This window comes from Emydura macquarii, unplaced genomic scaffold, assembly GCF_026122565.2.
Source record: "Emydura macquarii macquarii isolate MOO-44397 ecotype Brisbane River unplaced genomic scaffold, CSIRO-AGI_Emac_v2 contig_3470, whole genome shotgun sequence".
Taxonomy (NCBI): domain Eukaryota; kingdom Metazoa; phylum Chordata; order Testudines; family Chelidae; genus Emydura; species Emydura macquarii.
In genome coordinates this window covers 5,706,259-5,725,294 of record NW_027133607.1, presented here as the reverse complement: position 1 = coordinate 5,725,294, position 19,036 = coordinate 5,706,259, and the positions used below count along the sequence as shown (strand labels likewise).

Sequence of the window (19,036 nt, the reverse complement as noted above, 5' to 3'; positions counted from 1 at the left end):
GTGACCCCGGGCAAGTCACTTAAGCCCAGATCCTCAAAGGAAGTTATGCTCCTAACGCCCATTGAAATCAATGGGAGTCCGGCCCACCCTCTCTGCTTCAGTTCTCCATCTGTAACGGGGCTAATACACTTCCCTGCCCCCTGGCGGGTGTGAGGAGGAATCCATTACAGATTGTGAGGTGCTTTGAGATCTGTTGATGAGAAGTGCTAGATCAAAGCTAGGTTTTATTACTATATCCTCTGCTTTCAAAGTCCTGGGGCACCAGGCACAGCTAATTCTTGGGATTACAACGCTGGGTGCCGCACACTACTCAGCCAAAGCACTTCAATCCTGATTTGCAGCACCCCTTGCTGTAGCGACGCTGGGGTGCTGTCCACTACTCTGTCAGTTCTCTTCAACTCTCATGCATCTGCCTCTGTTATTCCAGTCCCAACCTACCACTTCTCCTAGGCCCTCCCATTTCATTCCGATGCCAGGTTATGACCAGAGTGGAGTACTTCTGCAGCATCTTCTATCCAATGAGCTCAAAGAGCTGTACAGACATTAATTAAGCCTCAAAACCCCCTATCAGTGAGGGAGGGAGGTATCATCATCTCCAGTTTGCAAATGGGGAAACTGAGGCACAGACAGTTGAAGGGAGTTGCCCAAGGTCACCCAGCAGGTGAATAGCAGAGCCTAGGCTAGAACCCAGTCTTAACACCTAGTCCCCCACTCCCCACTAGCATAAGCGTCCTGATATGCTAAGTTTGTCCTGCAGGAGAAATCCAAAGAGATGAAGCATTTGTTCAGAAGGGCCATAACTTGGAATCCAAAGCAGCAGCTGCAAAGGTTTCACATAGTAACGGGAAGAGTCAAGGTTAACACAGTCAGTACCATGGCGATGGGGCCAAGTGAGAACCAGACAGATGGACAGACAAAGAAGAGTGACTCACTGTATGACTTTGGGCAAGTCACTTTGCCTCTGCGTGCCTACATTTCCTCCAGCTGTGACCCAGGATGTAGCCCTGCCCTGCCCTGCCCTGCCTCACCAGGTGGATGTGAGGACCGACATGTTGTTATCATAGGAGTAAAATCCCTGATTTCTTACTGGAGCTGGTTTTACAGCACTGGGAAGTGAGTGTGGGAGAGGTCTTTCAAGGCAGGAGGTTGCCCAGGCCGGGCAGTTTCTTGTACAGATTTTGCTGTATTATTCTTATTTGATAATTTATTACTCAAAGACTTAATTACAGGCACCATCCCCTTCACCCCAGCTCCAGTGCTCAAACTCAGGCAGCATTTGGTAAGGTCCCACACTACGTATTCTGTTGCATTAACCAGCTTGTTGAAGATTATCGGCAGTTAACTGCATTTCATGATCAGTTACAAAGGAACATTTCTCCCTCCAAGCCCCTATTTGTCCCCTGCTTCCATTACTGGGGAGAGCCCGAGTTCAGGATTTCACAGAAATTTGTGCTTTGAAAAATGAAGACCCCATTAAACACCTTCCATTTCCTTTCATATGAGTGAAAGCTGCGAGTTAAAAGGAGTATGTCAGGGATTGGCTAAGGTCTGTATATCGGGCCATAAAGCCGTAGTGGGGAGAGAAAGCAGCCAGCCGGTCTACTCCATGAATCCCCAGAGACACTCAGGCCTGGCTCTTGGCTATTTCCATATCAATCTGGCGATGGATACAGAGAATCCAGTGCTGAGCAGAGGTGCTGGATTGACAGCCCTGGAGACTAAGGTCAGGATTTTCAAACATGCCCAGTGACATAGAGTGTCTCCATTTTGGGGGGTCCCAGCTTGAGACCCCTTACCTGGGCATGGGGAGCAGCAGGGCAGGCTTCCCCCACATGCCCTCACCAGGGTGTCTACAGAGACTCCCCTCCAGGTGAAAATGACCTTCTATCTGCATGGCCCATGCAGGCCTTGGGTTCCTTGCTGAGACTGCCCCGAGGGTCCCACTGGGGCTCCATTGTGCTGACGGGTTTCATTACGTCCATATCTGTCCCCAGGAACTGGACTCATCCACCCATCCATTTCGTATGAACTTTGAGCTCTTCAGGGCAAGGTGCATCTGCTTGTGCTGGTGGTGCCAGATCCTCCATTCCCGCCAAGCTGATCTCAGAGCAGGTGGTTTTAGTCCACCCTTGTGCCTCCCAGATTCTGTTGCCTTCTGGGAGCCAGGATGGTCCCAGGCATAAACTAGAGCGGGCCTAGGGATTGACCTAACCTGCACCCTTCTACAAGAGCCCCTCTGCAGGCTGTGGCAGCAGTCCAGAACACCAGGGTGCAGCGTGCTCTAACCACGCTCCTTATTTCCCCCACTAAGCCCCGTCCTTCCCCTGACACCCTCCCGCACACCCCACACAGAAAGCTGAAAGGAGAGCAGCGTGAGGCCATTCCAGCAACGCTCCACCACCCGCTTTGCTGTGGGTATTTATCAGTGGCCAGCTGTATGGTTCCTATAGGCTCCCCGTAGGGAAGCCCAGACTCAGAGCCTGTGATTGCCGCCAGACTATAAGTAAGAAAAAGGCACTGCTCAGCTGATAACCTCCAGTCACAACTGACCAGTTCATCCAAGGCAGTGCATGAAATGCTCCGTATCCCACAGCCCCTGCCTCAGTGTCCCCATTGCAGAAGAATGGAATTGGAAGGGTTTTACAGTTACTATGATTATCTGAGCTGGCTCAGAGCCCGGCTGGGTTTATTTCCCCCCTCCCTGCTGCACTTTTCTATTCAGACAAACATACTTTCCAGGCTGTGGCTCTTACGCTCTGATTTTTTTCCCTGGTTGACGGTAGCTCTTGCATTTGGAGATCGAATGCGCCACTCCAAGCCTCTAGGAGGCCGAAAGAGACACAGAAGGGAGAGCCATGCAGAAGGAGATGCATTCAGGTCACTAGAAAATAGAACAGAGGAGCTGAATGCCAGCGTTGGTGGTGCATAGCACTGATATTAGAGATGGGGATTCTGTGGTCCCGGCTCGCTCATTATTATTTTTTTCCCTTGGGAATTAGTATTCAGCTTAGAACTCGGGAGGAATGACGAGCACCAGCCACTCTCTGAAATGTTGCCCAGCTTTAGCAACTGCTGCACTGAATAGTTTACAAATTAGATTAGCCCTCTGCAAGCTGGGCCTTGTGAAGAGTGCTCCTGAATGGCATCAGCGCGGGAGGAGTCTGACTTAGGAGGGGATGCAGAAGAGGGTAGGAGTGTCTGGGGCGCTGTGCATGGATGCGCGTGACAGGGAGGGGACAAGGGTGTGTGTTCTGCCAGTGGGCACATGGGGTGGGTGTCAGTCTCGTGCCTGGGCATGTGATAGAGCTGTGATTTGCTGCCTCTTTTGGCCTGTGATCTTCAAGAAGGCCAGAAGCCAATGCATCCATGGCACACAGGGTGTGTCTAGTCTACAGTCCCCAGGTGTAGACATTCCCGAGTTAGCAATGATCTAGCTAACTTGGGACTGGAGCAGTAAAGCCACAGCAGCGTATGCGTCAGCCCCTGTGTGTGTCTCTGTGTGTGAGAGGACAGGCCATCTGAATCATTGCCATTGCCAGGATGGTGACTGTGTATTTAGTATGCTTCCCCTCGCCTGGAAATGAAAGAGCTGGCTTCCTACTGCATGTAAGGCCTCTGCTGTTAAAATGACCCAATCCTGCCACCTACCCCGGGTGGTCCGTATACTGGCCTGGTCGATAACTAGCTGTAAGGGAAGCATAGCTGCTTAGTAATTACAAAGTTTAGCCGGGGGGAAGGGAAGGGAAGGGAGATTTTGGGTTTAGAATGTCCTGTGGCTAAGCATGGCTGGAGTCGTCCAAAGAGATACCAGTCATATTACATGGCACAGCCTGCCCTTCAAAGACGTGCACAAGGTAGCTCCTCAGCCGAGCGAGCTAAGGCAGTGCTGTTAAATAACTCACTTAAGGCCCAGGCTTGAAAACCCTCGCACTGATCTTCACCTGGGAGTCATGAACCCGGAGACTCCTGCATTCTTTGGAGAAGGAGCGCATCTTGATTTCTGATGTACTGGACAGCTTCCTGCAGAACACCAATGGGGATTCTTCTCTGCTCTTCGCAGAGGGGAAGTCAGTGACTTGCTCTCTACCAAGAACATGTAGGAGTCAGTGGCAGAGCCAGGGCTACACCCCAGAAGTGACTATTTCAGACTGGCCACCTAGAGCTGCTGTGCTCCCTGCTACCAATCCCATCCGCCAACCAGGGCACGTACCGTGACTGGAAGTGGCCAGTTAGCCCTGGATGGTCCATTCCAGCAACCCCGCTTCTATTACTCACTCAGTAGTCAGTGACTCACTCACTCAGTCAGCCAGCCCCTCCCATCTGGGTGGTCCATCGGTTGCTCAGATGGGTTTTTGTTTTATTTCTGAGACAGGCCCCACTAGCTCTTCCAACACAAAAAAAGAAATGCTAGGCCCAATTTCTGATCTCAGTCATGCTGGTGTAAATTGGGAGTCATGAGAGCTGCTTAGAATTTACACGGGTGTAGCTGAGATCAAAATCAGGCCCTACCTCCATTGGCTTTGTGGAGTTACTCTGGATTTACATGGAGGTAGCTGAGATCCGAATCAGGCACTCTCATTTTAAATAGAGAAGTTTTTCTAAATAGTTCCAACTTCAATTAAGACGTGTCCTGAGGACACCAGGATGAGATCAGTCTCTCTGGTGGCTGTCAGTGATACTGTACGCACCTCTGGCACTGGAATGCCTAGTCCAGCTCTGCCTGGCTATCCGGCCTTCGTGGAGATATTTCATTTAATAACAGCAATAAGTCACGCCAGGCAGTGCATTTCAGGGCAATTATTGCTCTTGTCAGGTGGTTTGAGCCTCTCAGCCTGGGCCTCGTACTCCATCACATCACCCAAGGCATGCAATTATCACCCAGACAGACCCTGCCTGCCATTACGTATTGCACTTATTAAACTGGCCCAAGAGTGATGGGATGAAAGGAAAGCAAGGAACATTTCGGAGGTGTGTTGAAAAAAAAATATCAGGACGAATGGCCGTAAGGGTGAGATCTATTAGAGTGGGGAACAGTCTCCCACAGGGGAAGCAGTGGAAGCCCCGTTGCTTGCAGTCATTGAAGCTAGACCGGCCAAACCACTCAGCAAACATTATGCACAGGCAGCCGGGGGATGGCTGTAGGTGACCAGAAAGGTCTTTGCCATCACTAACTCCTGTGATCTATGGACACTCACCCACTTTATGTGATCTTCCCCACTGGCTGGCCCCAGCACTCTCAAGCCGCGTGGACTGATCTTTGCAGTTAATTACCTACCAGTGCTTTATCTTCTTCCTCCTTGTGCCCTGCACACGTGAGCCTCAGCGCTGCGTGCTTGAGACCTCCATGTAGCTCAGCACCTGGTGAAAATGAGCTGCTTTAGCGGGAACTTAGTGCACTTGAGTTAATGATCTCAGGAGTGTTTGACTGGGTAGTGCAGAGAGAGAGTGGGAGATATTGTGATCCTGTTTACAGGAGACATTAGAGCTGCTTTCCTGTGTGTAAATCAAAGATTGACAGGGGGTGGGCTCTCACACACATATCGTAATTCAGTATTAATAGTTATTATTTGTTTGTATTAAAGTAACATCTAGAAGGCCCAGCCTAGGGGCTAGATGCTAGGAGCTTCATAGATCAGACAGACCAAGGTGGGAGAACAGAGGGATTACTATCCCTGATTTATGGGTGGGGAACTGAGGCAGAGTCAGATTAAATGACTTGCTCAAGGTCACACAGGGAGTCTGTGGCAGAGCCAGACTCAGTTTCCTGAATCTCAGCCCTGAGCCTTAGCCACAAGACCACCCTCCCTCTTTCTTACCACACTCGGGACACAGGAGCAACTACTAAAATCAGAATAAAGTGCAGCCTCTCTGGGGATGTTTCCTGCTCCTTGTGGAGGCCAAGCCTTGGGTGGAGAGATGATGAAACACTTTGGCCTCGTGGCATTTCCCTGGGTGTGCAGGTCTGAGCTTATCCACAAAGGGGATTTGTCCTGTGATCTTGACCTTTGATCTTTCTCTGTGAAAGCTGGTGGCTTGGTTCCCTCTGCGTGTGTGTGCACAACTAACTGCACGTGCCTGGGTCTGTGGAAATACACAGCCTTGTACGTCTGCTAGACTGATGTTGGGTTTTTTAATTAAGGATACTTGAGGTAATAAAATCCCCACAGACTCCATCAAGGTTTCATAGCTCCAGGCTCAGGCTGGGTTTACACATGAATGTGTAAAGCAGTCACGGAGAACAGATGTTAAATCAAGACGAGTAACATATGGACCCTGTTAAAGAACCATTTGTGCCCCCTTCATCCCCATACACACACCTCCCAGCACTGCATCTCCTGAAAATGCCATAATGTCACTACATAAATCCATGCTACGCCCACACCTCGAATACTATGGTCACCCCATATCAAAAAAGATATATTAGAACTGGAAAAGACAAGGGCAACAAAAATGATGAGGGGTATGGAACAGCTTCCATATGAGGAGAGATTAAAAAGACTGGGACTGTTCAGCTAAGAAAATAGATGACTAAGAGGGAGATAGGCTAGAGGTCTATAAAATCATGGATGGTGTGGAGAAAATGAATAAGAAAGTGTTATCTACCCCTTCACATAACACAAGAACCAGGAGTCACCCAAAAGTACATCTTCACTCAGCACACTGTCAAGTTGTGGAACTTGTTGCCAGGGGATGTTGTGAAGGCCAAAAGTATAACAGAGTTCAAAAAAGAATGAGATAAGTTGATGGAGCACAGGTCCATCAATGGCTACTAGCCAAGATGGTCAGAGATGCAACCCCACGCTCTGGGTGTCTCTAAACCTTTGACTATCAGAAGCTGGGACTGGATGGCAGGGGCTGGATCATTAGAAATTGCCCTGTTCTCTTCATTCCCTCTGAAGCATGTGGCACTGACCACTGTTGGCAGACAGGATACTGGGCTAGATGGACCATTGGTCTGACCCAGTATGGCCATTCTTATGTTCTGCATTTGGTGAATTACATAGCACTTTGGTTTCCTGCACTCTTTCCCAGTTGCAAACGCTGGAGTGGTTTCCCCTTATTGCATTTCAGGAAGAGAGGCAGTGCGGGCTTGTGAATGGTGTCTGGTGCTAGGAGGCGGGAAAACCTGGTTGCTCATTCCATCTCTGCTACTGATTCTTTGTGTAACCTTGGGCAAGTCACTTCACTTTGGTTTCCCCATCTATAAAATGAGGGGTGGGGGGTTGGATTAAACAGTTAATGTTTGTAAAGTTCTGTTATTTAGCAATTGATTTGATTTTACTGTTCTACTCCCAGCCTCTCTCTAGACACAGAAATAATCAGAGTTTAACCATCCATGCACCAACCAGCCATTCTGCTTAGAGTGCTTTGTGGTTTAAGGATTTAAACTATGTAAAGGGACTGTTGCAAGAAGCTATTTGGTATATGTCACAGGGATGCTGTGTAACTGTATATATGTAAATATCTAGCTAGTAGATAAAGAGCCAGTAGATGGTACTCAAGAATGTATATGTCGTTTCTGGAGTTTGTAGGACCGATAAAACTTCTTGTGCTCTGCAAATGGCTTCCTCTGGCAGCGATTCATCAGCTCTTAAATATTGAGCCACATTTTTGGAAAGGGCAGCCTCTCTTTTGCAGGTGCAATTTGAGCCCCTAAAATTTGTGCTTGTTGTTTTGCACCCACATTCGACCTGTGGATGTGACTCAGGATGTTAGAGGCAGAAGTGCTGAGATTTGCATCCACTGTTAATTTTGCTGGCACAAAGTTACCAATACTGATTTTACAGGGGCAAATTATTCCTGCCAACTGGAAAGTTAACAGACCCAGGGAGCTGTGAGCAAACTTCAGAGTCAAGAGCCTTTCACTGAGAATGGACCAAATACGCCAATCCAGTATCTGCTAGCTGAGGTGTCACAGCAGAACTGCACTGTCAGGCTAACGCAAAACAGGGCTCAAGTGGGACGTAAGTGGTGCCAAGGGCTAATGCTGATCCAGACCCAGATGTCCAGACCCAAACCATTGCTGATGAGAGGCAGCACTTTCAATGCACCTGAAAAGCCTCTGGTGCATCGGTGTAACATGTTCCCTGACTGCAGTAGAGACAAGTGAGCAGGCAGTAGCACTGTGCACCTGCTGCATTCTCCAAGTACCCATGACGAGGGCATTGCTGTGACAGTGTCTGGTGGTGACAGAGGCCTGGAAAATGGCTGGGAACTTTGAATGTGCTAACTTGGGTTCTGTCAGGTTCTTAACCTTTGTATAGGCCCAACAAATTGCTTCCAACAGACTTCTGGGCCTAAAAGGGCCTTCTTCAGGTGTTTTCTATCTACCTGGGATCCTGTTCAGAAGAGGACAGTCTCCATGGCCCGTTGGGATCAGTTCTGCTCCATGTGTGCAGCAGCTCTCATGAATGTCAATAGGAGTGAGCTGTGCATAGCAAGAAAAGAATAGACCCTATCTAATACCCCGGGGAAAGCTGCACTCAGCAGTGTACAGAAACAAACCCTGACGGTATGAGTTTTCCTGACCACAGTAACCTTGCCTCTCCACCACAGATCCCAGAGATTGAAAGGCTCTTCTCTGTACCCTCCAGCCTACTCGGTACATGTTCTTAGGTCCTGACCCATGCCCACTGAAGTCAATAGAATGACTCTCATTGACCACAGTTGGCTTTGGATTGGGGCCTCAATGAGCTGGTGACTCCTAGTCAAACCAGGAAAGCTGGACGGAGTGTCTTGTGTCCTTTGTCTTGTTTTGTTAATGGCTTTGTCCCAAAAGGCATCTACCCCCTTGAGAATGGACTTCAAACCCAGGACAGTGATGGCAAGTTTAGCAACTCTGAGGTCAGATCCTCAGCTGGTGTAGATAGGTGGAGTCAAAGGAGTTCTGCCAAGATAGATCTGTGAATGCCATTGTTCATTCCCTCTTCCAGAGTCCTGTTCCAGATCAACTCTGCTGAGCTAACAAGTCAAAAATGTCATCCCTCACCCCACAATCTCAAGGGCTGTAAACAGCCTGACGTCCTCAGTGAATCGAAGTCTCTGGGTGAGGCAGCATGGGACCCTGCTGGCTGGTCCCTGCTTTCTTGGCTCTGCAGTGCTAACTCCCAACGCACACAGGGAGATGATCTGTCGAGGCAGAAGGTGCCATGTTGTACGAGTCACTCATCTGATTAGATCTGTGTTTTAAAAGTCCCCCCTCCCCAGTGCTATGTACAGCCCAGGAAGGCGCCTTATTATTCATAGTGAGCTGGCCCTGACAGAAGTGTCTGCTTCACACTGGAGCTGCTGCAGCAACCGAATAGCCAGCTGGCATCTCATTGGCATGAGGGAGCGACAGGACAGTTCTGCCTCCTTAGAGCCATCCTGTGCAATGAACAATATGCTTCAGCCTTCGCTGTTTGAGGAATAAGCCTGCCCTCCCTCCAACTGGCTTTCATTAGTCTGGTGTGAGTCCTTTTTTGTCGTCAGACAATTGTGTCTGCAAAGGCAGCCTCAGACAGAGCAGCATGCTCAGGGTTTAGTCAGAACAAATTGACACATTTCACTGTCTCATAAAGATGAAGGCTCCTTTTGGAAGCTGGCTGGGCACCTCCCCATGCAGTGATTCGAGCAGAGGGGGGATACACAGACTAAAGACATGCAGTGGGAAGGAGCCGGCTCACCTGGGGAGGTGATGCATTAATTGGCTTTCCCTGTGATCTTTTCTGATCGGAATCCATCTCTTAGGGCTTTCCGGACTTTAACTCATTCCTACAATGGTGCGAAGAGGCAGGGAAGTATCTTTATCATCATCTCACAGGTGGGGAAGTTGAGGCCCAGGGAACCAAAGTGACTTGCCCAAGATGAAGCAGCAAGTCAATAGTGTAGCCTGATCTATAGATTATATTGATTACTTAAGAATCCCCAGTTTTCACTTCGAAGGTTGACAGGTTCTTGTCCCAAGATCAGGCCCAGTATTATTCAAATTATTATATAGATGGGAACCCCGACATGCACAGTTACAACACTCACACTATAGGAACTCTTCTATAATTACAAGTAGTTTATTAATACATTCAGCACAGTCACAACCCCCCCCCCCCCAACTCAGTAAGGTAGATAGAGATACAATAAAATGTACATCTGCACATCCCTATACTCACACCATCCCTTGTAGAACAACGTGAAATGTTAGCCATCATCTTCCCCCTCATTCCCAGCAGCCATCATTCCGACACCTCCCAAGGACTACATCTCTTTCTCCTACTGCCCCGAGGCTGGGATGTAACTTTTACAATATGATACGCTGACGCTGCTCTTTGATGTATATTCAGGAGGGGATTTTCCCTTTTTTCCTTATTTGTCTTTTCTCACTTTACTGAAGTTGGAGTGTCCTTCTCCTAGAGGTTAGTATATCAACGATCTCAACTTATTATCATGTACATCAATTCGTTACCACGGCCCTTTTATGGTTAGGAATCTGTGCTGTAGTTCATGTAGCTGTTATGTACGGCAATTCGTTGCCTTGACACTCTTGTGGTTGGATCATGTACCTGTGGTTAGAAAGTCTTCTTACACACGCTATTTTCAGCTCCCTAGTTCTTGGGATTTTCGTTTGGGCCATTTATCTGTTCAAAGTTCAGAGGCCTTAAGCCTTATGTTAACTTGCTGAAGCTAATGTCTTACAGGATACAGGCCTGTAGGTTCCTTGCGTTACTGCTGAATATAATGGAAAGCAGTATGTAATGTGAGTATAATAAAGTAATGATGTAGTCTATGGGCTACAATAGGAGCTTAGGGGCTTTCTCTGTCTTTTCTCAACAGGAAGAGGCAGGCCCCTTTTAATCATAGTTTCAGTTAGTGATGCCAGAGGCTTTGAAAGGTTTGGCTAAGTGCTCCAGAGTTCAGACACTTATCAAACTCTCTTGGGTCCCTCAAACTGGGCTGGCTGAGAGAAGTGCAGTGTGTGCTGCTGTACAGATTATCGCTGCCTGGCCAATGTGGGATAGTGATTAGCGCATAAACATAGGCACCAGGACTCCTGAGTTCTAGTCTCAGCTCACACTTACTCACGGTGTGATGCTGGTCAAATCACATCATCTCTCTGTGCCTCAGTTTCCCCTGTAAATGGGGATGTGAGCAGCTACCTATCTGAGAAGGTGTTATCAGCTTTAGTTAACTGGTGCTTGTAAAGTGCTTTGAGATCTACAGATGTGCAGTGAATCCATTCCTCAGTTTCTCTGTCCAGCAGCTCTGTCTCACAGGCTGTTCTCCTGGCCTGCCTGTGGAAAATCAAGGTTCTGAGGAGAGGCCGTTTTGCATTATCCCACATTTTATTCCAAGTGACTCTGAGAAGTGTCATCAAAATGCTAATACTGAATAGATTGGCGGGTGCAGCTACACAGTACAGGGTACTGCTATCCTGCGAGCACTCTTTACCTCCATGGTAACCACACAGCTCTTACCCATAAATACCTTGCAACTAAATTGTAATCACAGGTTCCTGCAGATTACGGGCTAACTGCGTTTAGCTTGCTCAGAAAGAAATTACCACATAACTAGCACTAATTCTACTGCCATGGGCAGACATCATCATATGCCTTTTACCCTGCAATTACGTGACAGTTAGTAGTGCTGGGAGAACCCACCTGCAAAAGGTTCAGAGTCCTGGCTTCTGCACAGCCGTTTGGTCTGGAAATCAGGCTGGGAATCTCATGTGAGTGGGTGATCCTGCAGGGTCGCCAAACCTTTCCAGTGCATTTGAGTGGGCCAGAAATACCACGGGCCAACTGACTTTGTGTTCAGTCCGTACCCAGGCAAACTCCCATTGATGTCAAGTGGGAGTTTGGCCCACGTGTGGATGGAGCAAAACTTGAGTAAGCGCACCAGAGTCCATCTCCATGGAAACCACCTTTCTTGTCGCTTGTCAGCAGTTCTGCTTCCTGGCTTGTCCGGAACCAGGAAATGCAAGAGTCAGCCTAAAAATAATGGGTTAGAAGGAGAGAGGCACAAGTGTGACTCAGCCTCCGGAAAGGTTCCCAGTTGAGTTTGAGTTGAACGTTCAGATCAGCTCTGAATCCCTTTTCTCATCCCTGACAATAGCTTGCCCTCCTCTTAAGAGTAGGCTCCAGAACTAGGATGGAAGCTGCTGCTCAGCCCAGTTTGACTATCAGGTTCTGCTTCACAGGCCTCCTTCCAAAGCAGGAAAAGTTTCCTGCAGCATCTGGCCAAGAGCGTAAGCACCAGCTCCCTGCCAGCATGGGACGGCACAATACCAGGCTGGTCCTTAACAGTGTGAGCAAGAAGGTCGTGCAGTATGGACCCCAGAGGAATGGCCAAGGGACCGGCACTGCAGAGATTCAAGAAGAGACACAAGAACCTGACTCCCATTGAAGTCAATGGGAGTTAGGCACCTAGATATTTGAGGATCTGGGCTATATGCCTTGGGCTGTAATCTTAGTTCTCGGCAGCTAATTAGAAGTGGTCTGTGTGATGGGATCTCCGGCTGGAGTCATTAGCACCCTGACGCACTCCTGCCTAGGAATCCTACTCAGGCTTGGGTACCGCAAAATGTAGCCGTTCAGGGGCCTAGAAGGGGCAGGAAGGGTCATTAACCGATAAAAAGCCATCAGGCCAGTTAAGAAGACTTGCCTGCCTTTTCCCAGGGGAGTGCTGGGCAGAGCTGGCTCAGGAGAGGAACCCCATAGTCCTAACCCAGAGCTCTGGGTAGGATCAGGACTTCATTCAAGCCCCACAACCAAAGAGTGACTTTGTGTTTGTTTGTAAGATTAAAGGCAGGGTCAACCACAGTTTAAGTGTAACTTTAACTAGTAAAAAACTGACCCCGTGCTTGCTGCACGAATTGCCGTGCTCCAGGTGGGCTGCCACAGTCTAGTGATGGGTGAGGACCCCATGGGGAAGCACTCTGGCCTTGGTGACTCGGTCGCTGGTGATCTTCCTTCTGCATAAACATGGAAGCAATCATACCGCGTGTTATTAAGGGGCACGGAGGTGCAGTCTTGTAGATGAGATATAAAACCCATATTCTCACCACTTGTGTCGGTTGAAAACCCTGGTCTGAAGAGTAGGGATGTTTGCCTTGGTGGCCTGGCAGAATTCCACTTCCAGTAACTGTTCTGCTTGCTTAAAATCCCCCTTCCAGCGTCAACTCGGTCCAGTGTTCTTCACATCCTGTCCTGATCTGCTGTGTAGTGTTGCTGAGCCCTGTTAAACAGCTGTCCCCTTCCATCCCAAAGGCGGCTGCGTTTTGTACCCAGCTTGTAATATATTTTCTGTCTCTTTGAGGTGGAAGATGCTATGCAAATGTGAGATGCCGTGATATGGCACAGTGGGCAGTTCTGTGAAATGCAGTAAAATGAGCGCTTGGCTGTTGGGCTGGTCTTTCTGATCTGCCTATAATTGTCTGAATCAGTTCTAAGGATTGTGATGCTGTCTGGGAATAAGTCTTCTCTAGCTGATGTTGGGTTGATTTTTATGGGATTATTCTGATTTCAGCACCAATCCCCATGCAGATGCACCTTGGAGATTTTCCCAATACCTATAAAGTATACCTCTGAAATGTGCCCAATTCTTTAGAGATACACCCAATAACTGGAAGGGACACTCCACAGGTATATGCAGCAACAAGAAAACAAAACTAATCCCTTGAAAGTTCACCTCAGAGATGCACTCAACACCAAATACAAAAGCTACAGGGTACACCTCAGAGATAAACCCAACAGCTGGACAGCACACCTCAGAGATACATGTGAAATCAGGAAGACACACCTAAGAGATACACCTAACTCCTAGGATGTTCTCTTAAATGCCAGCGCCTAGGGCCATCACACATTGAGAGCGGGAGAGCAGTTCCCTCCACTGAGAATGGCTGGTCACCATCCCTCTGCGAGCTCAGCAGTGAGAGTCCCTGCAGTCAGGGCGTGTGGGGAGGGAAAGTGAAGGCACCATGGCCCATGTCCATGGGGCTGCCCCCAGCAATGGGCGTGATGTTGTTTTGTTTTTCTCTCCCGTTTTTAGTATTCATATGAAGGGATGGAGATTAACAGCCTGCCGGTGGAGCTGACAGTCATGTGGAATGGGAATTTCAACATTGACAACCCAGCGCAGAACAAAGGTAAAGAATTATTTCAACTTGTCCTTGGAAGCGGTAACCTTAGCAACGGACCACATCACTCCACACACTTAACAAAGCAGCCACCATTTATCTGCGCAATGTACCTCATGGTTGTTCTGTGCACACCGTAAATGACTAATTTCTGTGCTCTGTGTTTTGTCTTCGAGCACCTGAGAAGTCTGACTCCCCTCCCCGATCTCCCTCCACCTTCTCTGCTTCCTCCTCCCCCTCCCTGTCTTCACTTGTGTCCCTCTCGACTCCCCCATCTCCTTCCCCTTCCTTCTCTCCCTCTTCACCTCCCCTTTAATAAGGCTTTGCAAGTTAATGCTCCCCCAGCTCGGCTGGTCTCCATTCAGATGCAAGGTGATAATGAGCAGGGAGGGAGGGGGCAGTGTGCCAGGGAGGAAAGGTTGAATGAAGTGAAGTGATAATGGAAAAGGACTCAGACCCGCTCCTGGCCAGAGATCCTGGCTCCAGTTAATTGCAGCAGATGGCACGGGGCTGATCTGCCTGTAGCTGGGCGGCTATCACGCATTCAGCCACATCCCAGTGACAAGCACATTAGATCAGAGTTTCACTGGAGCTGGATTTTCCACTCCCTCCCCAGCCTTTCCTTCCATCCTGCCCTTTGCCCTCAGTGGCCCTGGGCTCCACCTCCTCTCAGCTCCTCTCTCGCCTTCCATCACTTTCCTTTTCCTCACTCTACGCCCCCCCTGCTTAGAGGTTTTCCTTTCCCCCCTCTCTTCCCCTTTCCTGCCCCCCGGCTTCTTCCCTCCCTCACTTCTCCTCTTTTCTACTTCTTTCCTCCTCCTCAGCTCTCCACCCTTTACTTTCCTTACATCACCCCTGGCTGGGGGGTTTGGATGTGGTTCTCTCCAGAGCCTGCCAATGCTGCACTGAGGGAGTGGTGATTGGAGAGTGACGGGAGGGCGACACGCCTTCTCCCCCATAAGCTGCACCCCTTTCCCCTCTTCTTCCCCCTGTCTGCGCCTCCGTGGTCTCTGTTCCTCCACTGGATCCCCCGTGCATCTGTTTTCTTCCCTTCACACTGTCACGGATGCTGATAATAAATTAGTGACAGGTGACAAGTTCTTCCAAACTGCAGGATGGCTTGTTCAGTGTGCCATGTCCCGCCTCTCTGTGGGCAGCTTTGTGGCAGAGCACTTTGGAGCTGCTCTCAGCAGGCTCCAAGCAGGCAGAGCAGCCTCTGTCCATGCAGCCCAGGGCTGCCTGGGTTGCTGTACAGGAGTCAGGTTCAATGCACAGGAGGGGAAATAGCAAAGGATCTTGGTGCTCCATTAATCATTGAGAGTCCCTGGTGAGTGATGAGCTCTGTACATCCCTAGAACAAGGACAGTGGCAGGGCAAAGCTTCCCCCAGCCAGCTCCCCTCTCTGTATCTCAGTCCTTTCTCTCTAAGGGATGAGAAGGGAGTCCATTGTCCACCCAGTCCTGGCCCTCTCTGATGAAGCTGCTAGGAGAGAAGGCCATCCGTGAAGTCCATGTCTGTCCACTATCTCCTGGACTGTGACCACCAGCACAGTGGCCCCAGAGCAGCTGTCAGATAGTTGGTCACCACCAATCTGGACTACGTATGAATCCTCAGGCTAGAGGGAAAAGATCCCCAAACCCATTACTGATCCACTGAGCCGGATTGTCCTTCCCTTGAATTGTTGTCTTTTGAAAGTCAGTGGCATGGAGAGTAATGGCTATTGACTGTGTAGAAGGCGTCAGAGGGGTTTTCCATCAGTGGCATATTAATGACCAAGTTAATGGTATAATTTTCACAACGGGAAAAGCCAGCCCTTCTAATCAGCTGTTCTAAAAGCACTTTGCCTGCCTCAGCGTGCTCTTAGCCTGAGCCGTGCTGCAGTCTGCAGAGACACAAACTGTTCCATATGGAGACTACAAGCTCTTAATGGCAAGCACCTGCCTATGCCGTGATCAGCAGCCACTAGGGGCTGTACAAAGAACACCACCCTGCAAGGATGCTCACTGCTCAGCATCACTGGATTACCCAGTGTCATGGGACTCGACTCAGCACACTTAGCATAGCCCGCAGGCTCATTGGTTGGAGTCTGACAGACAGACAGACTGACTGAGTGACTCCGAGAATGAGTGCGGATCCCACCCCAGAGTGGCCCACTGCAAGCTCCGTTAGGACAGGGCACTCAGTAATGTTGAACACTGGCCTTTCCTCTCTGGAGATGGGAGCCCAGATTTTGGCCGAAGTCACCGATGACCGTGGGGTTTGATTGGCCCAGCCAAGTCAGATGGGTGTCCCCATCACCAAACCACCCTACTGCTCCATACCACTGCCAGACTCTGCTGAGAACAGGCCCAGGGCTGGGGTTAGTGAGGGATTGGTGCGGATCGAGTCTGAGTTGCCTTTTGAAAGGTTAGCTGCTGTAGAGAGGATAAGCTTGTCCAGACTCCCTGCCTATCTATGTATCTATTCATTATTATTATTATTTATTTGTATTTCACCCGTGCTGAGAGGCCTCGACTGAGACGGGGGCCCAGTGTACACACACACAGTAGGAGTAGGAGACAGTCATTGCTTCAAGGAGCTCATCGTATAAATAGAAAAGACAGACAAAGAGTGGGAGGGGAAATAGAGGTAGAAAGAGAGAAAGTGGTCATCCAGCAGGGCAGCAGCAGAGGCAGGATTAGGACCTAGTTCTCCTGAGACACAGTCTCTGGACATCCTACCTATCCTTCCACTCCCTGATTCTGCAGAAAGAAATGCCAACGTTTCAATGCAGTAAAACATGCTGGGCTGGAAAAGTGGGCGAGGTGAAGCACACACAAGGAGGTGCTGGGACCACCATGATCAGAGCGTATCAGGAAACAAATGCAAGTGCTCCCTTTAGCAGAAAACTAAGGGTAGGAAAGAGCCCTGTGCTGAGTGGACGGTGGTACACAGTGTCTGACAGCTGTCTTGCAATCCTGGCCTTTCTTGCACCCAAGAAAAAGGAGGAAAGAAAAAGCTCATGAGAATTTTCCTTGCATGCATCAGTGCTTGCTGCGTTCAGGAAGGAAACTTTGAGAGTTTTTCAGTAGAAACGTTCAAAGCCAATGAGTCTGGGAACCTTGTATGTTAATAACCCCAGTGAAAACACAATAACCAGCTACTGACAGAATGAAATAGAAACATGAAAGGAAAATCCCCCAAGTCACGAAGAAAACCACCTACACAAGCAATAGCTGGCAAAAGAGTGACAGCTTTGGAAGGTGTGAAAGCAAGGCTGTCTTGCCCCTCTGCTACATACTCACTGTGTGACTTGCGCCTCAGTTTCCCCTTCTATAAAAGGTGGATAAGGGTATATTGTGAACAGAGCTGGGTGAAGTTTGGGGGCCAAAACTTTTTTCAGCACAAAATGCAGATTTGGCAACACCGAATTTATTCACAAATTATTTTGTGAATTCATGTTGGTTTTGCTGAATTGTTTGTGTTGGGGGGAAAAAATTCCAAAGAAGTCACAATGTTTCTTTTTACAGTTTCTAAATAGAATATTTTGATTTTTTTTTATTCAAAATGACTGCATTTTGAAATTTCCTGCCATTTTAATTACAATTAAAAAAAAAAACCAACCTTTAGAAACTGCTCAAAATCTAAACAATTTATTTTGGCTTTTCAATTCACTGAATATTTAAAAAAATGTCGATTTGGGATTGTCCCAAACCAAGTTTTTTCAGTTTTTCCCCCTGAATTGGCTGTGAACTAAAAAATCAGTTCTTTGCGTAACACAAGTTATCAGGGCTAATTAGTTACAATCTGGAAAATGCTTTTATGTCCTCAGAATAGCATATTATTATTGCAAAAATCAAATATGAGTTTTAATCCTTGGCATTTGTATTAGAGGGACCAAGTTTAATACCTCAACACCCACAGTTCCTGCGGTGGAGGAAGGAGAGGGAATGCTCATTATGAATTCCTGGGTTCAAAGCCATGCCTAGAAACTCTGCACCTCTCATTATTATTATTTATTTGTACTGTGATAGCACTGAAAGGCCCCAACCAAGATCCCCATTGCCTGATGCACTGTGCAGCTACATAAAGACAGCCCCTGACCCCAAAGAGGTCACAATCAAAATAGATAAGACAGACAAAAAGTGGGATAGAAGATGGATTATTATCCCGATTTTACAGATGGAGAATTGAGGCTGAGACAGACTAAGCGATTTGCCAAAGGTCCACAGAGAGTCTGTGGCAGAGGTGGGAACTGAGCCCACGTCTCCTGAGTCCCGTAACTACTAGAGCATTCTTCCTCCTGGCTTTAGTGCAGTTAAAATGTTGTGAGATTCCTGCTCTCTGGGGATGAAATCTCACAAGTGCAGCTTTGTTCAACTAGGACTTTAGCAATTGGGCTTCCGTTATTCCCCTTGGGAGACTCTCCCCCCATCTAATATGTTTTTAGATATAACATAGAATAACTGTTACTCAGCCTAAGTTTCCCCATGTTCATTTCCCATCCATTGCTCCTAGTTCTGCCCCTCAGCCCTCATTCCAGACTCCCCCCTCCATGCATGGTGTGTACACCCCTCAGGATCTCTCTCCTTTGCCGTCCCCACAGTGCACCTGTACAAATGTGGAGCCATGCGAGACAGCTGCGGCCTGTGCCTGAAGGCTGATCCAGACTTCGAGTGTGGCTGGTGCGAGGGACAGAACCAGTGCACACTGAAGCACCACTGCCCCATCCAGGAGAACCAGTGGCTGGAACTGTCCGGGACCAAGGGCAAATGCACCAATCCCAGGATCACTGACGTAAGTTGATCTCCTCACTCTCCTTGGCTCGCTCGTTAGTATCGGGTCACCAGTTTAAAGAGCCCGTCTCTCTTGTGTTGGTTGGTTTCTTTGCTTTGTCTCTGGCTCAGCGTTGGAACTGTGCCAAGGCTGAGCTCTGTCAGTTCAAGCAGA

The 19,036-nt window shown here is 48.6% G+C and overlaps 1 protein-coding gene across 1 annotated transcript in view; it reads left to right on the top strand.

The window, feature by feature from the left end:
• Window positions 1-19,036, top strand: part of PLXNA4 (plexin A4) — a 583,803-nt gene that overhangs the window by 455,586 nt on the left and 109,181 nt on the right. Inside the window, exons 11-12 of the mRNA XM_067534998.1 lie at window positions 14,020-14,116; window positions 18,693-18,883. Of these exons, the coding sequence (XP_067391099.1) occupies window positions 14,020-14,116; window positions 18,693-18,883 (288 nt within the window). The remainder of the gene's footprint in view (window positions 1-14,019; window positions 14,117-18,692; window positions 18,884-19,036) is intronic.